The 16,910-nt window shown below is 43.0% G+C and overlaps 1 protein-coding gene across 1 annotated transcript; it reads right to left on the minus strand.

The window, feature by feature from the left end:
• Positions 1–634: 634 nt before the first annotated feature.
• RPS10 (ribosomal protein S10) lies at positions 635–6,477 on the minus strand. The gene is made up of 6 exons (XM_032647514.1): positions 6,403–6,477; positions 5,390–5,539; positions 4,987–5,158; positions 3,419–3,496; positions 1,365–1,420; positions 635–729 (listed from the first exon to the last, which is right to left on the minus strand). Exons 2-6 carry the CDS (start codon positions 5,537–5,539, stop codon positions 688–690), a joined length of 498 nt encoding a protein of 165 aa, XP_032503405.1. The 5' UTR covers positions 6,403–6,477; the 3' UTR covers positions 635–687.
• Positions 6,478–16,910: the final 10,433 nt, after the last annotated feature.

Genomic DNA, 16,910 nt, shown 5'->3' on the forward strand with positions numbered 1-16,910 from the left:
AGGCTCACTTCCTGGCACTGCACCAGGCAGGTGGTGATTCCAGTGCAGGCCCACAGAAATGGTCCCATCAAACCCCTCTGGATACTTACATGACACTTGGCCCCACCAAGAGAAAAACTAACACACTGTTCTTGCCATTGTACTCATGTCGTATGCCGGCTCATCACTGACAAACCCCAGGAAAATGGGACAGTGGATTTCCTATTTTCAAGGAGCCCTGGTACGGCAAGACCTCCAGTTGTCTAGTATTCCTGGCGGGAGGCTGGGCAGTCCCTTTAGGGTGTTTTTGTGCAATGTTTTCTCCCTGATTCTTGAAAACCCTGAGCTTTGAAGATTAATAATTCCAGGTCCAGAATAGCAACTGAGCCAGCATGACTGGTGTGGTAAAGACGCCCAGCTTTCCAACCACCTCCCAGAACGGTTAACCACACTGGACAGGACCCCACAGGGAGGCTTATGCTGGAGCAAAGAGGGTCCAGGTCAAAGCCAAGTACCGCAGCTCTAACAGCAACAAGTGATGTCACCCTGGATAAGGACAACACCCAAAACCAATCCGCTCTTACCCCACTTAACACTCTGATCCTTAAACCAGTCCTGTTCAGGCTACATAACGCACAAAACAGGGCACACAAGATTAATTTTTTCTGGCTACACGTTTATTCAACACAAAACAATCTCTTCCAAACTTTACTGAGGTGGCTGACCACGTCCACGACCAAATCCGCCTCTCTGCAAGAGAAAGCACATGACATCAGCGTAAGTGGTATGCCGGGCAGCAGGCCTCATCATCACTGGAGAGGTCCCCATATGTAAGGGCTCAGAGAACCCAGCCCTGCCTCTTACAGGCTCTGGGGCCACATTCACCTCCTAGGCCCATTTCCTGCTGCCCAGGACAGCTGCTGTCCCAACAGTGATACACCATCCCCGGGGTTAATCCTTTCCTTGGATCAACTAGTCTCACAACTACCTTGAGATAGCTACTACTTTATAGATGAGGTAACAGGCACAGAGGGGCACCTGCCGAAGATCACACCATCTGGAGTCTAGAGCCTGCTCAATCCCCAGTGTTCAGGTTTCAACCCTGTTTTGGTTCACGAAACTAATCCAGGGAGCCTATGATGGCCATTAATGAACCAGAAAATACCACTATGCCTCATGCAGTATTGTTCTGTGAGACGTGTTTCAGTAATTTATATATTTACAGATGTTTGCACACTGTGCCTTAATATAAAAACCTATCTGGAATATGTGCTTGGGAAGAGGGGTGGGACCCACCACACTATACTGCATCTCTGGATATGCAGATCCAAAGGGCTGAGACCAGAATAGTGACTGCTTATGAAGAGCAAAAAGGGGATACTTACAAACTGGAATTCGGTTGCTGACCCAGCCCCGGCCTCGGCTTTCTTGTCGGCACCAGCTGGAATGAGAAACACCGATTTAGATTCATCAGATGATCTGATCCACTACAGAACAAGGACAAGTCACCCAACCCAATCTTGCAAGAAAAGCCATGTCAGCAAAGGTACCATGAAGTACAAGTAAATTACAGCCTGCAGTGGGGAGACATCTTCTGAGCCACCTCTGCCCCATCCCTCTCTGGGGGCAGCCTTCCTTAAGTCACCTTACAAAACTCACAGCCCAAACTATTGCCTCCTCCAGGAAGGCTGCCTTGACCATGAAGTCTGGATTATGTGCACTTCCTATATGGCACTTCCCATCACTGAGTTACTTCCATGCTTCAGACCAGCACCTAGCTCAGAGGGAGCTCAATGAAGGGGGAACTAAGAGGTGAAGGGCCCACAGAAGCAAAAAGCAACTTTATTATGACCAAGGGAAAGTGGCAAACAAGATGAAAGATCTAGTGCTGCTCCGTCCTATATGTCAGCCACTAGCCCAAATTGAGATGTGTGCAAACTACCCATCAGATTTCAAGACTTAAGAGAATGCAAAATATCTCATTAATGTTTATACAGGTTACATATTAAAATAACATTTCAAAATACCCTGGGATTAAAAAAAATTAATATCCACATAAACCATTTCTATTTGCTTTAAATGTGACCACTAGGAAATTTTACAATTCACATTTGAGGGGCAGGGCTAACAGTCAGTGCGGTTTCAGTAAATCTTATTCAAATCGGAGCCCCCCTTTGGCCCATTTCTGACCACACCCACCACAGGCTCCTGTCTGCTCACCCCCTGGTCCTTTGACCAGAGCCACAGTATCCTCCCCAACTCCGTACCTTTGTTCATGCCGATCTCTCCCTGAAATGCTCACTCCCCCACCCTCAACTTGGGGACCAACTGTCACATCCTCTGGCTGACTCCTTGTGTGGTTTGACTTCTAATAAAAGCGATGACGAACTTTCTCTGAACTGAGAGCCTGTTTGCTGGAGGAAATCTTTCTTACTACTATCCTATAAGCTATTTAGGTTAATCGCTCACTTCTCACACCTGAAGAATCAGGCACCACAAGTAGGAGGCAAGAGCAGTAAAAGTTGGTAAAAATTCCCTTTACACCTTTCTTTTATATCACAATTAACTGCTTCTGCAGCAAGGACAGAGTCTCTTTAAAACAAATTGAATGGCTCCCCACCTTATTCCAGAGTAAAATCCCAAGTCATACCATGGCCCACAGAACTATGAGACCTACATCCTTATCTGACTCTCCCATTATCTTCTGTTTAGACAAGTCAGGTGCCTTCCCCATAGGACCTTTGCCTGTAATGCTCTTCCCCCAGGTAGCCTCACCTCCTGCAAATGTTTGCTTCAATCTCACTTTGACAGAACTTTCCCTAAAAATCCAATTGGAAGCTGCACACCCCGCGCCCCCATAGCACCCACGATGGACATGATATATACTTATTTTTGTTTATCCACCCCCTACTACTAAAATGCAAGTTCAACAAGAGAAGGGCCTTTTGTCTCTCATGTACACTACTAGCCCCCCAGTTCCTAGAATCGTGTCTGGCATACCACAGGCACTCAGTATATATCTGTTGAATGAACAGACGTCTGTTGTTCCTATCAGTGCAAACATGTGCTATTTAAAAATAAGATTTTGCACTATTTTTGCAATAAAAAAGCAACAAAGGTGATGTGAGTGGGCCCTGCCCTCAAGCACAACACAGGAACACAACTACAAAACAAAGAAAGCATGTTGCTTTCCTAAAAGTCTTCAGTTTTGCTCTAAAGGTCTTCAACTAAAGTCTTCGGTGTCCCCAGCTCAAAGGGCTTTCCTTCTAATCCCCATCCCTGCATAAGACAAGAAGTACAAAGGACTCCAGATGGAGATGATCTGAGATGAAACGAAGGATCTTTACTGGTTACCTTGGCATCTACAAGGGCCGAGCCCCAGCCAGAGGAGAATCCCAAGATTCTACCTCAATACCCAGATACAGATGATGCTACTCACAGGGCACAGCGCTTCGTCTGTAGGTGTCTCTGTCGGCTTCCCCTCTTGTGAGTCTTGCAGGTCGCTCTCCTTCCAGACCTACACAAATTAAACCACAGTATGAACACAGGGCAACGTGGGAACTCTGTTCCCTTCAGGCCAAAAGAACGAACTGCTCTCCATTCTCACTGGGCAACACTTAGTTATGATGGGTTAATGGGGACAGGAACTCCTACACCCACAACAGTCAGGTAGAAACCTGCCATCGCTGACGTTTTGGCTCCTCTAAGACCTAGGAAAACGCACATCTTAATTAAAATGTCGTACACCTGCAAAAAGTTTGCTTTCTTCTGTATTTCTCAGCATAAACACACATTTTCCAATTCCTTGGCAAATTAAGAAATCCAGCCATTTCTACAAACATTTGAATAGCCAAAATTTTGAACCTGACCCATCTCTGAAATGGAAAACTTCCTGTGCAAACAGGAAAGGAGGCACCATAAGCTGCAAGCCCCACCTCCAATATAAGTATATAAATACAGAGGCCACTGAGAATCCTCTAGCTCCTCCTCGTGTCTCACTAGGCTGTGGGATAACATTCTCATGAACACTGAAAGGTTAATCTAGTATTCTCTCTACCTTGTTATGCTGGAAAATTTACCTATAGAGTTCATGATTTGAAAATGGACTTTTTTAGATTGAATCTGTAGTAAGTGGCCAAAGTAAATAAACGCCAGACCCCACCTATGGCAAACTGGAATCTGTGTGGGAACAAACAATGGCATTGGCAACACTCCCATGCCCCCAAAGATTCCAAGATGCAGTGAAGAACCTTTGCTCTAAAGACATGTAATCCTGCCTAACCACCTAGGGAGCTTTCATAAAAAATGCAGATTCCTGAGCTCCATGAAGTGCCATTCCAGGGAACCTGACAGTCTGATTATCATCTGTTTTTAGGAATCTCTGCATCTCACCTCATCAAACTCACAAACTGCTCTTTCTACAAAGTTCCAGTGACAAATTTTTTCAAAACCTAAGGAAAAGGAACCATAGCCCTGAAAAATGCCAACTGTAAGCCAACAATGACCTCGAGTCAGAAGGTAATCCCCCACACACAGACCCCTTGCACACTGCTAATATACACACACGCACTCTCTACATCCATTCTCCCCTATCTGTCATGATTATTTCTGCTCCCATTGCCAAGAAACTCTAGACAACTCTTCATGTATTTCACACGGTAAACAACTTTGCTTTGGACTTCTTGGGGGGGATAAGCACCTCGCTCTACTGGAAAAATTTCAGGAGAAAATTTCAGTAATACTCTTATCACATTTATCTTGCCACAGAATAATATCCTGTGTTTAATGCCATTTCTAGGGATTGCCTAAAGACCTGAGTCCGGTTCCATTAAAGGTTCTAGGACTTGACCTAGGTCTTGCGTGTCAGAGTCCCTCAAGAGCTGATTCCAATGTTATATTACTAAGACCACCTCCATGCCCCACACAAAGAAACCCACTGTTTCACCTCTCTCCTCAGAAAGAGCAACTTCAGAGAATGCCTTCAGAGGCATTATGTGGGCGCTATACCTTTGGGCCGCGGCCTGCCAGTCTCAGGACGACTGCGGCGCAGGGTGGCAGGCACGATTTCAGGGGGCAGGTGGAGGTAATCCCGGAGATACTGGATACCCTCGTTGGTTAGGTACCAGTAGAAATGTCTCCAGGCAAACTGTTCCTTCACGTAGCCTCGTGATTTGAGAGACTGTAAGACAGAAAACCACGGTTAAGACATAACTAGAGGCTAGAAAAGCAGTGCAAATGGGAAGCTCAACTTCACAGTAGACAAATTTTCACGGTGTATCTACCTCACAGCCCTTCAAGGCAGCAAGCAGCTCTGGCTGTCCTGACTTCTCCTTGGAATTTGCCTTGAACACCAGTGGAAAATCGCTCCATCTGCACCCCACTCCAGCAGCCACCCCCCCACCCCCGCTACCTGCATGGCCTTCATGACATGAAGATTGGGCACATTCTTGTCTGCCAGCTCGGGGTGCTTAGGCATGTGGACGTCCTTTTTGGCCACCATCACTCCCTCCTTAAAAAGGAGTTCATAAATGGCAATCCGGTTCTTCTTAGGCATCAACATCTGCCAGAAGGAAGCGATTATCAAGAGCATTTTTGAGCAGTGTGGCCACGGGCCGGTAACCCAGTTCATCACCCCCAAAGACCACACACACACACACACACACACACACACACACACACACACACAAATCACTGCCCAATGGACTGAAACCTCAAACACACCATGAAAAACAAGAATTCAAACTCCGCTAACTTAAGTCCAACAGTGACTAGTTCCCTCCCCCACCCTCGAAAACACGATTCAGGTGAGAAATTGCCAGGACGTTAAAATAAAACGATGGAGGTACATACTCGCTGCAAGACCTTCACACTCACAACAAAGGTATAAAACGGGAAGCAGACCCTGTACGCTCGGACTATTTGGGGACCATCAGCAACAGTACCTAATGCGGAATGGGCGCGGCGGTACCTTCAGGTGCGCGGGAATGACCCAGAGGAAAGCCCTCGATTCATGACAGGCCGCTGACCCCAAACCAAAGGGCTGAAACCTTCACAGCCTACCACTCTTCTCCCAAACTAAACTTCCATGACCAGGCAAAGAGGCAACTCAGGGTGCGGGGTTCTGCCCCGAAAAACAACGTGCAAGAGGAGCACAGTCTCCCTAGCCTCGCCCGGATCTTCCCCGCCACGCAGGAGCTTCATCTTCCTCTCCCCTCCGCCTTCCACTATCGGGACGCCAATCTTCGCCTGCCAGGGCCCCACTACCCAGCGAAGTGCGGCCCTGGCTCCTCTCATTGCTCAGAAACGGACGTGAGGGGAGCGGGAGCGAGCAGCCTCCGCCACAACCCCGGGGAGGAGCAACGACTACGATGGCGAGAAGGCCAGGATGGGGGCCGATGGAACCCGAACTCCAGAGGAACTAACCGCGACGACTGCTGGGTCCGGGGCCGGAGCTGGAAAGGAAGGAGTATGTGCGGCGCGGCGTCTCTTCCGGGCTGCCGTGCCCCGCCCCCTGTCAGGACCCGCGCGCTGCCTGAGGTGGCCTCGGCGCTGCCTGAGGGACTGGAGTCTCCGGGCGACCGCGAACCCTGGCTGCCTTGAGGACGAACGCACGTGGAAACCGCCGCTGGGGGCTTCTGACACTGCGTGCTTTATCAATAAATGGTCACTTTTATTGCGTGGGTAGGCCCTTTAGAAAGTCGTTACGTGTTTCTTTTGTTTCCCGTCGGTAACTTAACTTATTATGTAAATAATATATGCTCTTTGTGGGGGGGGGGAAGAGAAACCAGACGAAATAATAACTGCAATAACAATAATAATAAAAGAATAGAAATAGAATCCCATCAACCGAAGGATCGCTATTAACATTTTGGTATATATTCTTACAAACTCAAAGGAAGTGTATTTTTTAACAAAAATGGGATGTTTTGTATGTACGTTATGGTATGATGTTTGGAAACCTGTTTTTTTCATTTACTAATACATCATGAATCTCTTCTTGTTAATTAATACCTTCAATTGTAATGACTATGTAGTAGTCCGCTGATGGATGGTTTAATCAACACTCTATGACAGGATATATATTTTAGAATTTTTTCACTATTATAACTAACGATGCCACACACCTGCACACTTCTCAAATATTTTCCTTAGGACAAAGTCCTGGCAGTGTAATTGTTGAGTAACAAAGTACACATTTTTAGGTTTCTGACACATGCCACATTGACTTCTGGAAGGCGTTATCAATTACATTCTGGTCAGCTGTTATCAACAAGGCTCAATTCCTCATTATTAACCCTGCCGACATTGGATATTCATTTTTCTCAGTCTGATAGATAAGAAATATTAATCTCATTGCTCTTTTGATTTGCTTTTCTTGATTACTTATGTGGTTAAATAGTTTTTCTTTTTAGGTGTTTGTGTTCCTTCTTTTATAAATTCACTTCCATTACCTGTTGTCCTATTAAGTTTTTTCTTATTGATTTGAAATTACTCTATGTATTAAAGCTATTAACGCTTTGTCACATATTTTTCAAGAATTTCTCGCAGTTTTTTTTTCATTTGTTCAATTTAAATAGTATTTCGAAGAAGTTTCACTTTTTTTTTTCACATTTCTTTGTATTCAAATCTTTATGGTTTCAGACTTTGGTACAATGCTTAAAAAGTCACTCCACATCTGAATATCATATAAATATTCACCTGGGGACTTCCCAGGTGGTGCAATGGTTAACAATCCGCCTGCCAATGCAGGGGAAACGGGGTTGAGCCCTGGTGGGGTTGAGCCCTGGTCCGGGAAGATTCCACATGCCGCGGGGCAACTAAGCCCATGCGCCACAACTACTGAGCCTGCGCTCTAGAGCCTGTGCTCTGCAACAAGAGAAGCCACCGCAATGAAAAGCCTGTGCACCACAACAAAGAATAGCCCCAGGTGGTCCCAACTAGAGAAAGCCCGCGCGCAGCAACGGGGGCCAATGAAGACCCAATGCAACCAAAAATAAATAAATTAATAAATTAATTTAAAAAATATTCACCTATAGTTTCAAGTATTTTTGTGGTTTCACTGTTTAAAAATAAGTATTTGGCAGTTTTGCAGGATGGAAAGAATTCTGGAGATTGGGTGCACAACAATGTGAATTACTTAACGCTACGGAAATGTACACTTAAAACGGTTAAGACGGTAAATTTTATGTGTATTTTGTCACAAGTTAAAAAATAAGTATTCATAACATGTTTACAGAAAAATTTTTAAAAAATCTTGGACAACAAGAAACAAGGAAGAAGGAAAAACATAATCTAAGGACTGGTAAAGCAGATTTGGAAAAGAATACAATAAAATTCCTAGTAATGAAAGCTAAAATGATTGAAATTTAAAACAATTTAAAAAAAGAATAAACAATAGATCTGACACACTTGAAGAGAAAAATCATGAAAGGGAAGATAGATGTGAAAAAACAGAACATTCACAATGTAGTCCAGAGATTAAAAGAGATGGAATAAGTGGGTGCGGGCAGGAATAAATTAGGAGGCTGGAATTAACAAATACACACTACTATGTATAAAATAGATAGCTAACAAGGACCTACTGTATAGCACAGGGAACTCTACTCAATATTACATAATAACCTATAAGGGAAAAGAATCAGAAAAAGAATATATGTATATATGTATAACTGAATCACTGTGCTGTACATCTGAAACTTACACAATATTGTAAATCAACTATATGTCAGTAAAAAAAGTTTTTAATAAAAATATATATAACTGGAAAAAAAAAGAGATGGGATAGTTGAAAGAAAGGATTTGAGGTGTGAAGGATAGAGAGGGAAAGTCTAATACATGTCTATGTGAAGTCACATAAGAAAATGATAGAGAATATGGGAAAGAGACACTGTCAGTATCCTCAAGAATTCTTGGAAGACAACACACTTCAGAGTCACTGTGATCATCAAATCTCAAGCTGGATAAATAAAAATAGATCCATGCCTAAACATATCATAATGAATTTGCAGGACATCAGAGACAAAGAGAAGACCTTGAAAGCAGCCAGCAGGAAGACACAGGGGTGATGGCTCACTTCCCAGCAGCAGCTCTGGGATGCAGTTTACTGAAATACAGTCTCGCAGGTCTCTTCCGTTACTGTGGCTAGAGTGATCCTGCTACAACATCAGACCATGTCACTCCTCTGCTTAAAATCCTCCAAGGACTCCCCAGTTCACTTACAAAAATATTCAAAGTCTTTACATGACTAAATTGTTTATGTTTAAATCTTTTAGGGACTTCCCTGGTGGTGCAGTGGTTAAGAATCTGCCTGCTAAATGCAGGGGACACGGGTTCAAACCCTGGGCTGGGAAGATCCCACCTGCCGAGGGGCAGCTAAGCCCATGTGCCACAACTACTGAGCCTGTGCTCTAGAGCCCAAGAGCCACAACTACTGAGCCCATGCACCTAGAGCCCGGGCTCCGCATCAAGAGAAGCCACTGCAATGAGAAGCCCGCTCACTGCAACGAAGAGTAGCCCCTGCTCGCCGCAACTAGAGAACAGCCTGTGTACAGCAACGAAGACCCAACGCAGCCAAAAATAAGATTGATTAATTAATTAATTAAAAAATAAATCTTTTATCCTCCTGGAATGTCTTCTGGTGTAAAAATTTTCCCTCCACAGGGTAAGATGGTTTCTCAGCATCATTACCTCAATAAACTATGCTTTTATCTGAAATATCACTAAATTGTTTAGGAGAGATGGATTCAGTTTTAGATTTTGTTGCATTCTGTGCCTGTGAGACACACTGGTGAAAAAACCCAGGATGATTTTTTTTTCTTTTTTTATCTTCCTGTACTATGCAGCTGCTTCCCACTAGCTATCTATTTTACATTTGGTAGTGTGTATATGTCAATGCTACTCTCACTTCATCTCAGCTTACCCTTCTCCCTCCCCATGTCCTCAAGTCCGTTCTCTACTTCTGCATTTTTATTCCTGTCCTGCCCCTAGGTTCATCAGAACCTTTTTATTTATTTTTTTAGATTCCATATATATGTGTTAGCACATGGTATTTGTTTTCCTCTTTCTGACTTATTTCACTCTGTATGACAAACTCTAGGTCCACCCACCTCACTACAAATAACTCAATTTTGTTTCTTTTTATGGCTGACCAATATTCCATTGTATATATATGCCACATCTTCTTCATCCATTCACCTATGGATGGACACTTAGATTGCTTCCATGTCCTGGCCATTGTAAATAGTGCTGCAATGAACATTGGGGTACATGTCTCTTTTTGAATTATGGTTTTCTCAGGGTATATGTCCAGTAGTGGGATTGCTGGGTCATACGGTAGTTCTGTTTTTAGTTTTTTAAGAAACCTCCATACTGTTCTCCATAGTCGCTGTATCAATTTACATTCCCACCAACAGTGCAAGAGGGTTCCCGTATCTCCACACCCTCTCCAGCATTTATTCCTTGTAGATTTTTTGGTGATGGCCATTCTGACCACTGTGAAATGATACCTCATTGTAGTTTTGATTTGCATTTCTCTAATGATCAGTGATGTTGAGCATCCTTTCATGTGTTTGTTGACAATCTGTATATCTTCTCTGGAGAAATGTCTATTCAGTTCTTCTGCCCATTTTTGGATTGGGTTGTTTGTTGTTTTTGATATTGAGCTGCATGAGCTGCTTGTATATTTTGAAGATTAACCCTTTGTCAGTTGTTTCGTTTACAAATATTTTCTCCCATTCAGAGGGTTGTCTTTTCGCCTTGCTTATGGTTTCCTTTGCTGTGCAAAAGCTTTTAAGTTTCATTAGGTCCCATTTGTTTATTTTTGTTTTTATTTCCATTTCTCTAGGAGGTGGATCAAAAAAGATCTTGCTGTGATTTATGTCAAAGAGTGTTCTTCCTATGTTTTCCTCTAAGAGTTTTATATTGTCTGGTTTTACATTTAGGTCTCTAATCCATTTTGAGTTTATTTTTGTGTATGGTGTTAGGGAGTGTTCTAATTTCATTCTTTTACATGTAGCTGTCCAATTTTCCCAGCACCACTTATTGAAGAGATTGTGTTTTCTCCATTGTATATCCTTGCCTCCTTTGTCATAGATTAGTTGACCATAGCTGCGTGGGTTTATCTCTGGGCTTTCTATCCTGTTCCATTGATCTATATTTCTGTTTTGGTGCTGGTACCATATTGTCCTGATTACTGTAGCTTTGTAGTATAGTCTGAAGTCAGGGAGTCTGATTTCTCCAGCTCCATTTTTTTCCCTCAAGACTGCTTTGGCTATTTGCGGTCTTTTGTGTCTCCATACAAATTTTAAGATTTTTTGTTCTAGTTCTGTAAAAAATGTCACTGGTAATTTGATAAGGATTGCATTGAATCTGTAGATTGCTTTGGGTAGTGTAGTCATTTTCATAGTGTTGATTCTTCCAATCCAAGAACATGGTATATCTCTCCATCTGTTTGTGTCGTCTTTGATTTCTTTCATCAGTGTCTTATAGTTTTCTGAGTACAGGTCTTTTGTCTCCCTAGGTAGGTTTATTCCTAGGTATTTTATTCTTTTTGTTGCAGTGGTGAATGGGATTGTTTCCTTAATTTCTCATTCTGATCTTTCATTGTTAGTGTATAGGAATGCAAGATATTTCTGTGCATTAATTTTGTATCCTGCAACCTTACCAAATTCATTGATTAGCTCTAGTAGTTTTCTGGTGGCATCTTTAGGATTCTCTATGTATGGTATCATGTCATCTGCAAATAGTGACAGTTTTACTTCCTTTTCCCAATTTGTATTCATTTTATTTCTTTTTCTTCTCTGATTTCTGTGGCTGGGACTTCCAAAACTATGTTGAATAATAGTGGCAAGAGTGGACATCCTGATCTCAGTGGAAATGGTTTCAGTTTTTCACCATTGAGAATGATGTTTTCTGTGGGTTTGTCGTATATGGCCTTTATTATTTTGAGGTAGGTTCCCTCTATGCCCACTTTCTGGAGAGTTTTTATCATAAATGGCTGTTGAATTTTTTTCAAGAGCTTTTTCTGCATCTGTTGAGATGATCATATGGTTTTTCTTCTTCAATTTGTTACAATGGTGTATTGCATTGATTGATTTGCATATACTGAAGGATCCTTGGATCCCTGGGATAAATCCCACTTGATTATGGTGTATGATCCTTTAATTTTTTTTTTTTTTTTTTTTTGCGGTACGCGGGCCTCTCACTGCTGCGGCCTCTCCCGTTGAGGAGCACAGGCTCTGGACGCGCAGGCTCAGCGGCCATGGCTCACGGGCCCAGCCGCTCCGCGGCACGTGGGATCTTCCCGGACCGGGGCACGAACCTGTGTCCCCTGCATCGGCAGGCGGACTCTCAATCACTGCGCCACCAGGGAAGCCCATGATCCTTTAATGTTTTGTTGGATTCTGTTTGCTTGTATTTTATTTGAGGATTTTTGCATCTATATTCATCAGTGATATTGGTCTTTAATTTTCTTTTTTTGTAGTATGTTTGTCTGCTTTGGTATCAGGGTGATGGTGGCCTCATAGAATGAGTTTGGGAGTTTTCCTTCCTCTGCAATTTTTTGGAAGCATTTGAGAAGGATGGGTGTTAGCTCTTCTCTAAATGTTTGATAGAATTCACCTGTGAAGCCATCTGGTCCTGGACTTTTGTTTGTTGAAAGATTTTTAATCACAGTTTCAATTTCATTACTTGTGATTGGTCTGTTCATATTTTCTGTTTCTTCCTGGTTCAGTCTTGGAAGGTTATGCCTTTCTAAGAATTGTCCATTTCTTCCAGGTTGTCCGTTTTATTGGCATAGAGTTGCTTGTAGTAGTCTCTTAGGATGCTTTGTATTTCTGCGGTGTCTGTTGTAACTTCTCCCTTTTCATTTCTAATTTTATGGATTTGAGTCCTCTCCCTCTTTTTCTTGGTGTGTCTGGCTAATGGTTTATCAATTTTGTTTATCTTCTCAAAGAACCAGCTTATAGTTTTATTGATCTTTGCTATTGTTTTCTTTGTTTTCATTTCACTTGCTTCTGCTCTGATCTTTATGATTTCTTTCCTTCTACTAACTTGGGGTTTTGTTTGTTCTTCTTTCTCTAGTTCCTTTAGGTGTAAGGTTAGATTGTTTATTTGAGATGTTTCTTGTTTCTTGAGGTAGGATTGTATTGCTATAAACTTCCCTCTTAGAACTGCTTTTGCTGTATCCCATAGGTTTTGGATCATCGTGTTTTCATTGTAATTTGTCTCTAGGTATTTTTTGATTTCCTCTTTGATTTCTTCAGTGATCTCTTGGTTATTTAGTAACGCATTGTTTAGCCTCCATGTGTTTGTGTTTTTTTCGTTTTTTTTCCCCTGTAATTGATTTCTAATCTCATAGCATTGTGGTCAGAAAAGATGCTTGACATGATTTCAATTTTCTTAAATTTACCAAGGCTTGATTTGTGACCCAAGGTGTGATCTATCCTGGAGAATGTTCCATGTGCACATGAGAAGAAAGTGCAATCTGCTGTTTTGGGATGGAATGTCCTATAAATATCAATTAAATCTATCTGGTCTACTGGGTCATTTAAAGCTTGAGTTTCCTTATTAATTTTCATTTTGGATGATCTGTCCATTGGTGAAAGTGGGGTGTTAAACTCCCCTAGTATGATTGTGTTACTGTTGATTTCCTCTTTTTTTTTTTTTTTTTTTTTTTTTTTTTTATAAATTTATTTATTTTTGGCTGTGTTGGGTCTTCGTTTCTGTGCGAGGGCTTTCTCTAGTTGCGGCAAGCGGGGTCTACTCTTCATCGCGGTGCGCGGGCCTCTCACTATCGCGGCCTCTCTTGTTGCGGAGCACAAGCTCCAGGCGCGCAGGCTCAGTAGTTGTGGCTCACGGGCCCAGTTGCTCCACGGCATGTGGGATCTTCCCAGACCAGGGCTCGAACCCGTGTCCCCTGCGTTGGCAGGCAGATTCTCAACCACTGCGCCACCAGGGAAGCCCGATTTCCTCTTTTATAGCTGTTAGCAGTTGCCTTATGTATTGAGGTGCTCCTGTGTTGGGTGCATATATATTTATAATCATTATATCTTCTTGGATTGATCCCTTGATCATTATGTAGTGTCCTTCCTTGTCTCTTGTAACTTTCTTTATTTTAAAGTCTATTTTATCTGCTATGAGTATTGCTACTTCAGCTTTCTTTTGATTTCCATTTGCATGGAATATCTTTTTCCATCCCCTCACTTTCAGTCTGTATGTGTCCCTAGGTCTGAAGTGGGTCTCCTGTAGACGGCATATATATGGGTCTTGCTTTTGAATCCATTCAGTGAGCCTGTGTCTTTTGGTTGGAGCATTTAATCCATTCATGTTTAAGGTAATTATTGATACGTATGTTCTTATTACCATTTTCTTAATTGTTGTGGGTTTGTTTTTGTAGGTCCTTTTCTTCTCTTGTGTTTCCCACTTAGAGAAGTTCCTTTAGCATTTGTTGTAGAGCAGGTTTGGTGGTGCTGAATTCTCTTAGCTTTTGCTTGCCTATTAAGCTTTTGATTTCTCCGTGGAATCTGAATGAGATCCTTGCCAGGTCGAGTAATCTTGGTTGTAGGTTCTTCCCTTTCATCACTTTAAATACGTCCTGCCACTCCCTTCTGGCTTGTAGATTTTCTGCTGAGAAATCAGCTGTTAACCTTATGGGAGTTCCCTTGTATGCTATTTGTCGTTTTTCCCTTGTTGCTTTCAACAATAATTTTTTCTTTGTCTTTAATTTTTGCCAATTTGATTACTATGTGCCTCAGCGTGTTTCTCCTTGGGTTTATCCTGCCTGGGACTCTCTGTGCTTCCTGGACTTGGGTGGCTATTTCCTTTCCTATGTTAGGGAAGTTTTTGACTATAATCTCTTCAAATATTTTCTCGGGTCCTTTCTCTCTCTCTTCTCCTTCTGGGACCCATATAATGCGAACGTTGTTGCATTTAATGTTGTCCCAGAGGTCTCTTAGGCTGTCTTAACCTCTTTTCATTCTTTTTTCTTTATTCTGTTCCGTGGCAGTGAATTCCACCATTCTGTCTTCCAGGTCACTTATCCATTCTTCTGCCTCAGTTATTCTGCTATTGATTCCTTCTAGTGTATTTTTCATTTCAGTTATTATATTATTCATCTCTGTTCTTTCTTTAATTCTTCTAGGTCTTTATTAAACATTTCTTGCATTCTCAATCTTTGCCTCTATTCTTTTTCGGAGGTCCTGGATCATCTTCACTATTATTATTCTGAATTCTTTTTCTGGAAGGTTGCCTAGCTCCACTTCATTTAGTTGTTTTTCTGGGGTTTTATCTTGTTCTTTCATCTGGTCCAAAGTCCTCTGCCTTTTCATTTTGTCTATCTTTCTGTGAATGTAGTTTTCCTTCCACAGGCTGCAGAATTGTAGTTCTACTTGCTTCTGCTGTCTGTCCTCTGGTGGATGAGGCTATCTAAGAGGCTTGTGCAAACTTCCTGATGGGAGGGATTGGTGGTGGGTAGAGTTCCCCAGGCTGATTTTAGATAAAGAGCTCAGAATTTGTCCTGTGGGAGAGAGCTGCATTACATTAGGTCAGGGAATCACCTAAGACGCTGTGAGGCTCTGAGATCACCTGGAGAGGATGTGGAGTGAGAAGAGGATGCGGAGGGACACTGCAGCACTTCCCAGCTCATCCTCAGATGAGGTTCCTGTGGTGTCTCCAGCCCTGGATGGAGCCTTTTCATGGGCAGAGGCCGTGTCTTGCTCCTCTCTTTGTCCTCTCCAGCAGTTAGCATGATGTCTCACACATGATTGGGATACTAAATGTTTCAGGAGTAAACAGCAAACTCATGGTGAGCAGAGGATATTAGAGGTTACTGAGTCAGGAAGGAGGACGAATAATAATACCCTCTGACATTTAGAAAAGACTTCTCAAATGACAGCGCACCCTTGAGTTCACTGAATTCCATTCAGCAGTGAGGCACAAGGCACCTGGCCCTGGGCCAGGTGATGGGGTAAAAGTGGAGGCAAGAACACACTCGGATCCCACGCCCGGCAACAAATACCTCTATTATGTACTGGGAGCTATGAAGAAAAGGATCAGGGCGTGGTGACCCAGAGCTTGGGTTGAGAAAAACCAGGAGGAACAATTCCACTGCAAGGCCCTGCTGCAAAGAAGGGCTTGAACTGAGAGGCAAGCCAGCGGCCAGGACATGGTGAGCATGGCGAACCTGGACAGGCATGGTGGCCTCAGGAAGAGGTAGGATTTTATTCAAAGTGCAATGAAGAGCCACGGAAAGGTTTCAGGCAGTCGTGACAGTATCAGATGTATATTTTAAAGAGATTACCGTTAAAAAGACCAGCCCCATTTTTACCACTCCTGCGCTGTATTGTGCGTGAGATATAGGTCTATCACCTGCCCCGTGTTAAGGACACACACACACACACACAAACCCAAAAAACAAACGAACAAAAAACAGGCTTAGAGAAACAGATGTTTCTTGGTCAAGGTCTCAGAAGTAAGAATTGATGGAACTGGACTCTGTCTGCAGAGCCCGGAGCCTTTCCTGCTACCTCAGGCTGCCCCTCTGCAATGGGGTGTTCCTCCTGGGGCCAAGGTCAGGGGCAGGGAGCCAGAGCCCAGGGTTCAGAAAAGTGAGAGGAAGGGCTCCGGCTCTTGCAGGGTTTGGTCTCATGCCTGCTGCTCAGTAGAACCCTTTGGGAAGCTTTTAAAAATCCATTTACCCAGGCCACACCCCAGACTGAGTTAAGTCAGACACAGGGGGTGGGGTCAAGGCATCAGTATTTTGCTTTTTTTTTTTTTGGCTGCACCACGAGACTTGTGGGATCTTAGTTCCCTGAACAGGGATGGAACCTGGGTCCCCTTCAGTGGCAGTGCAGAGTCCTAACCACTGGACCACCAGGGAATTCCCCCATTATTTTGCTTTTTAATTTTTCTTGATGTGTAGTATACTTACAGTA

This window comes from Phocoena sinus, chromosome 11, assembly GCF_008692025.1.
Source record: "Phocoena sinus isolate mPhoSin1 chromosome 11, mPhoSin1.pri, whole genome shotgun sequence".
In the NCBI taxonomy this organism is placed as follows: domain Eukaryota; kingdom Metazoa; phylum Chordata; class Mammalia; order Artiodactyla; family Phocoenidae; genus Phocoena; species Phocoena sinus.

What these genes read in the sequence shown, in the direction of transcription:
- RPS10 (XM_032647514.1), bottom strand. Translation starts at nt 5,539, where the DNA reads ATGTTGATGCCTAAGAAGAACCGGATTGCCATTTATGAACTCCTTTTT. An exon ending in ATGTCATGAAGGCCATGCAG is followed by an intron (nt 5,159 to 5,389) that starts GTAGCGGGGGTG and finishes TCTGTCTTACAG; the next exon opens with TCTCTCAAATCACGAGGCTA. An exon ending in CAGCAACCGAATTCCAGTTT is followed by an intron (nt 730 to 1,364) that starts GTAAGTATCCCC and finishes TTTCTCTTGCAG; the next exon opens with AGAGGCGGATTTGGTCGTGG.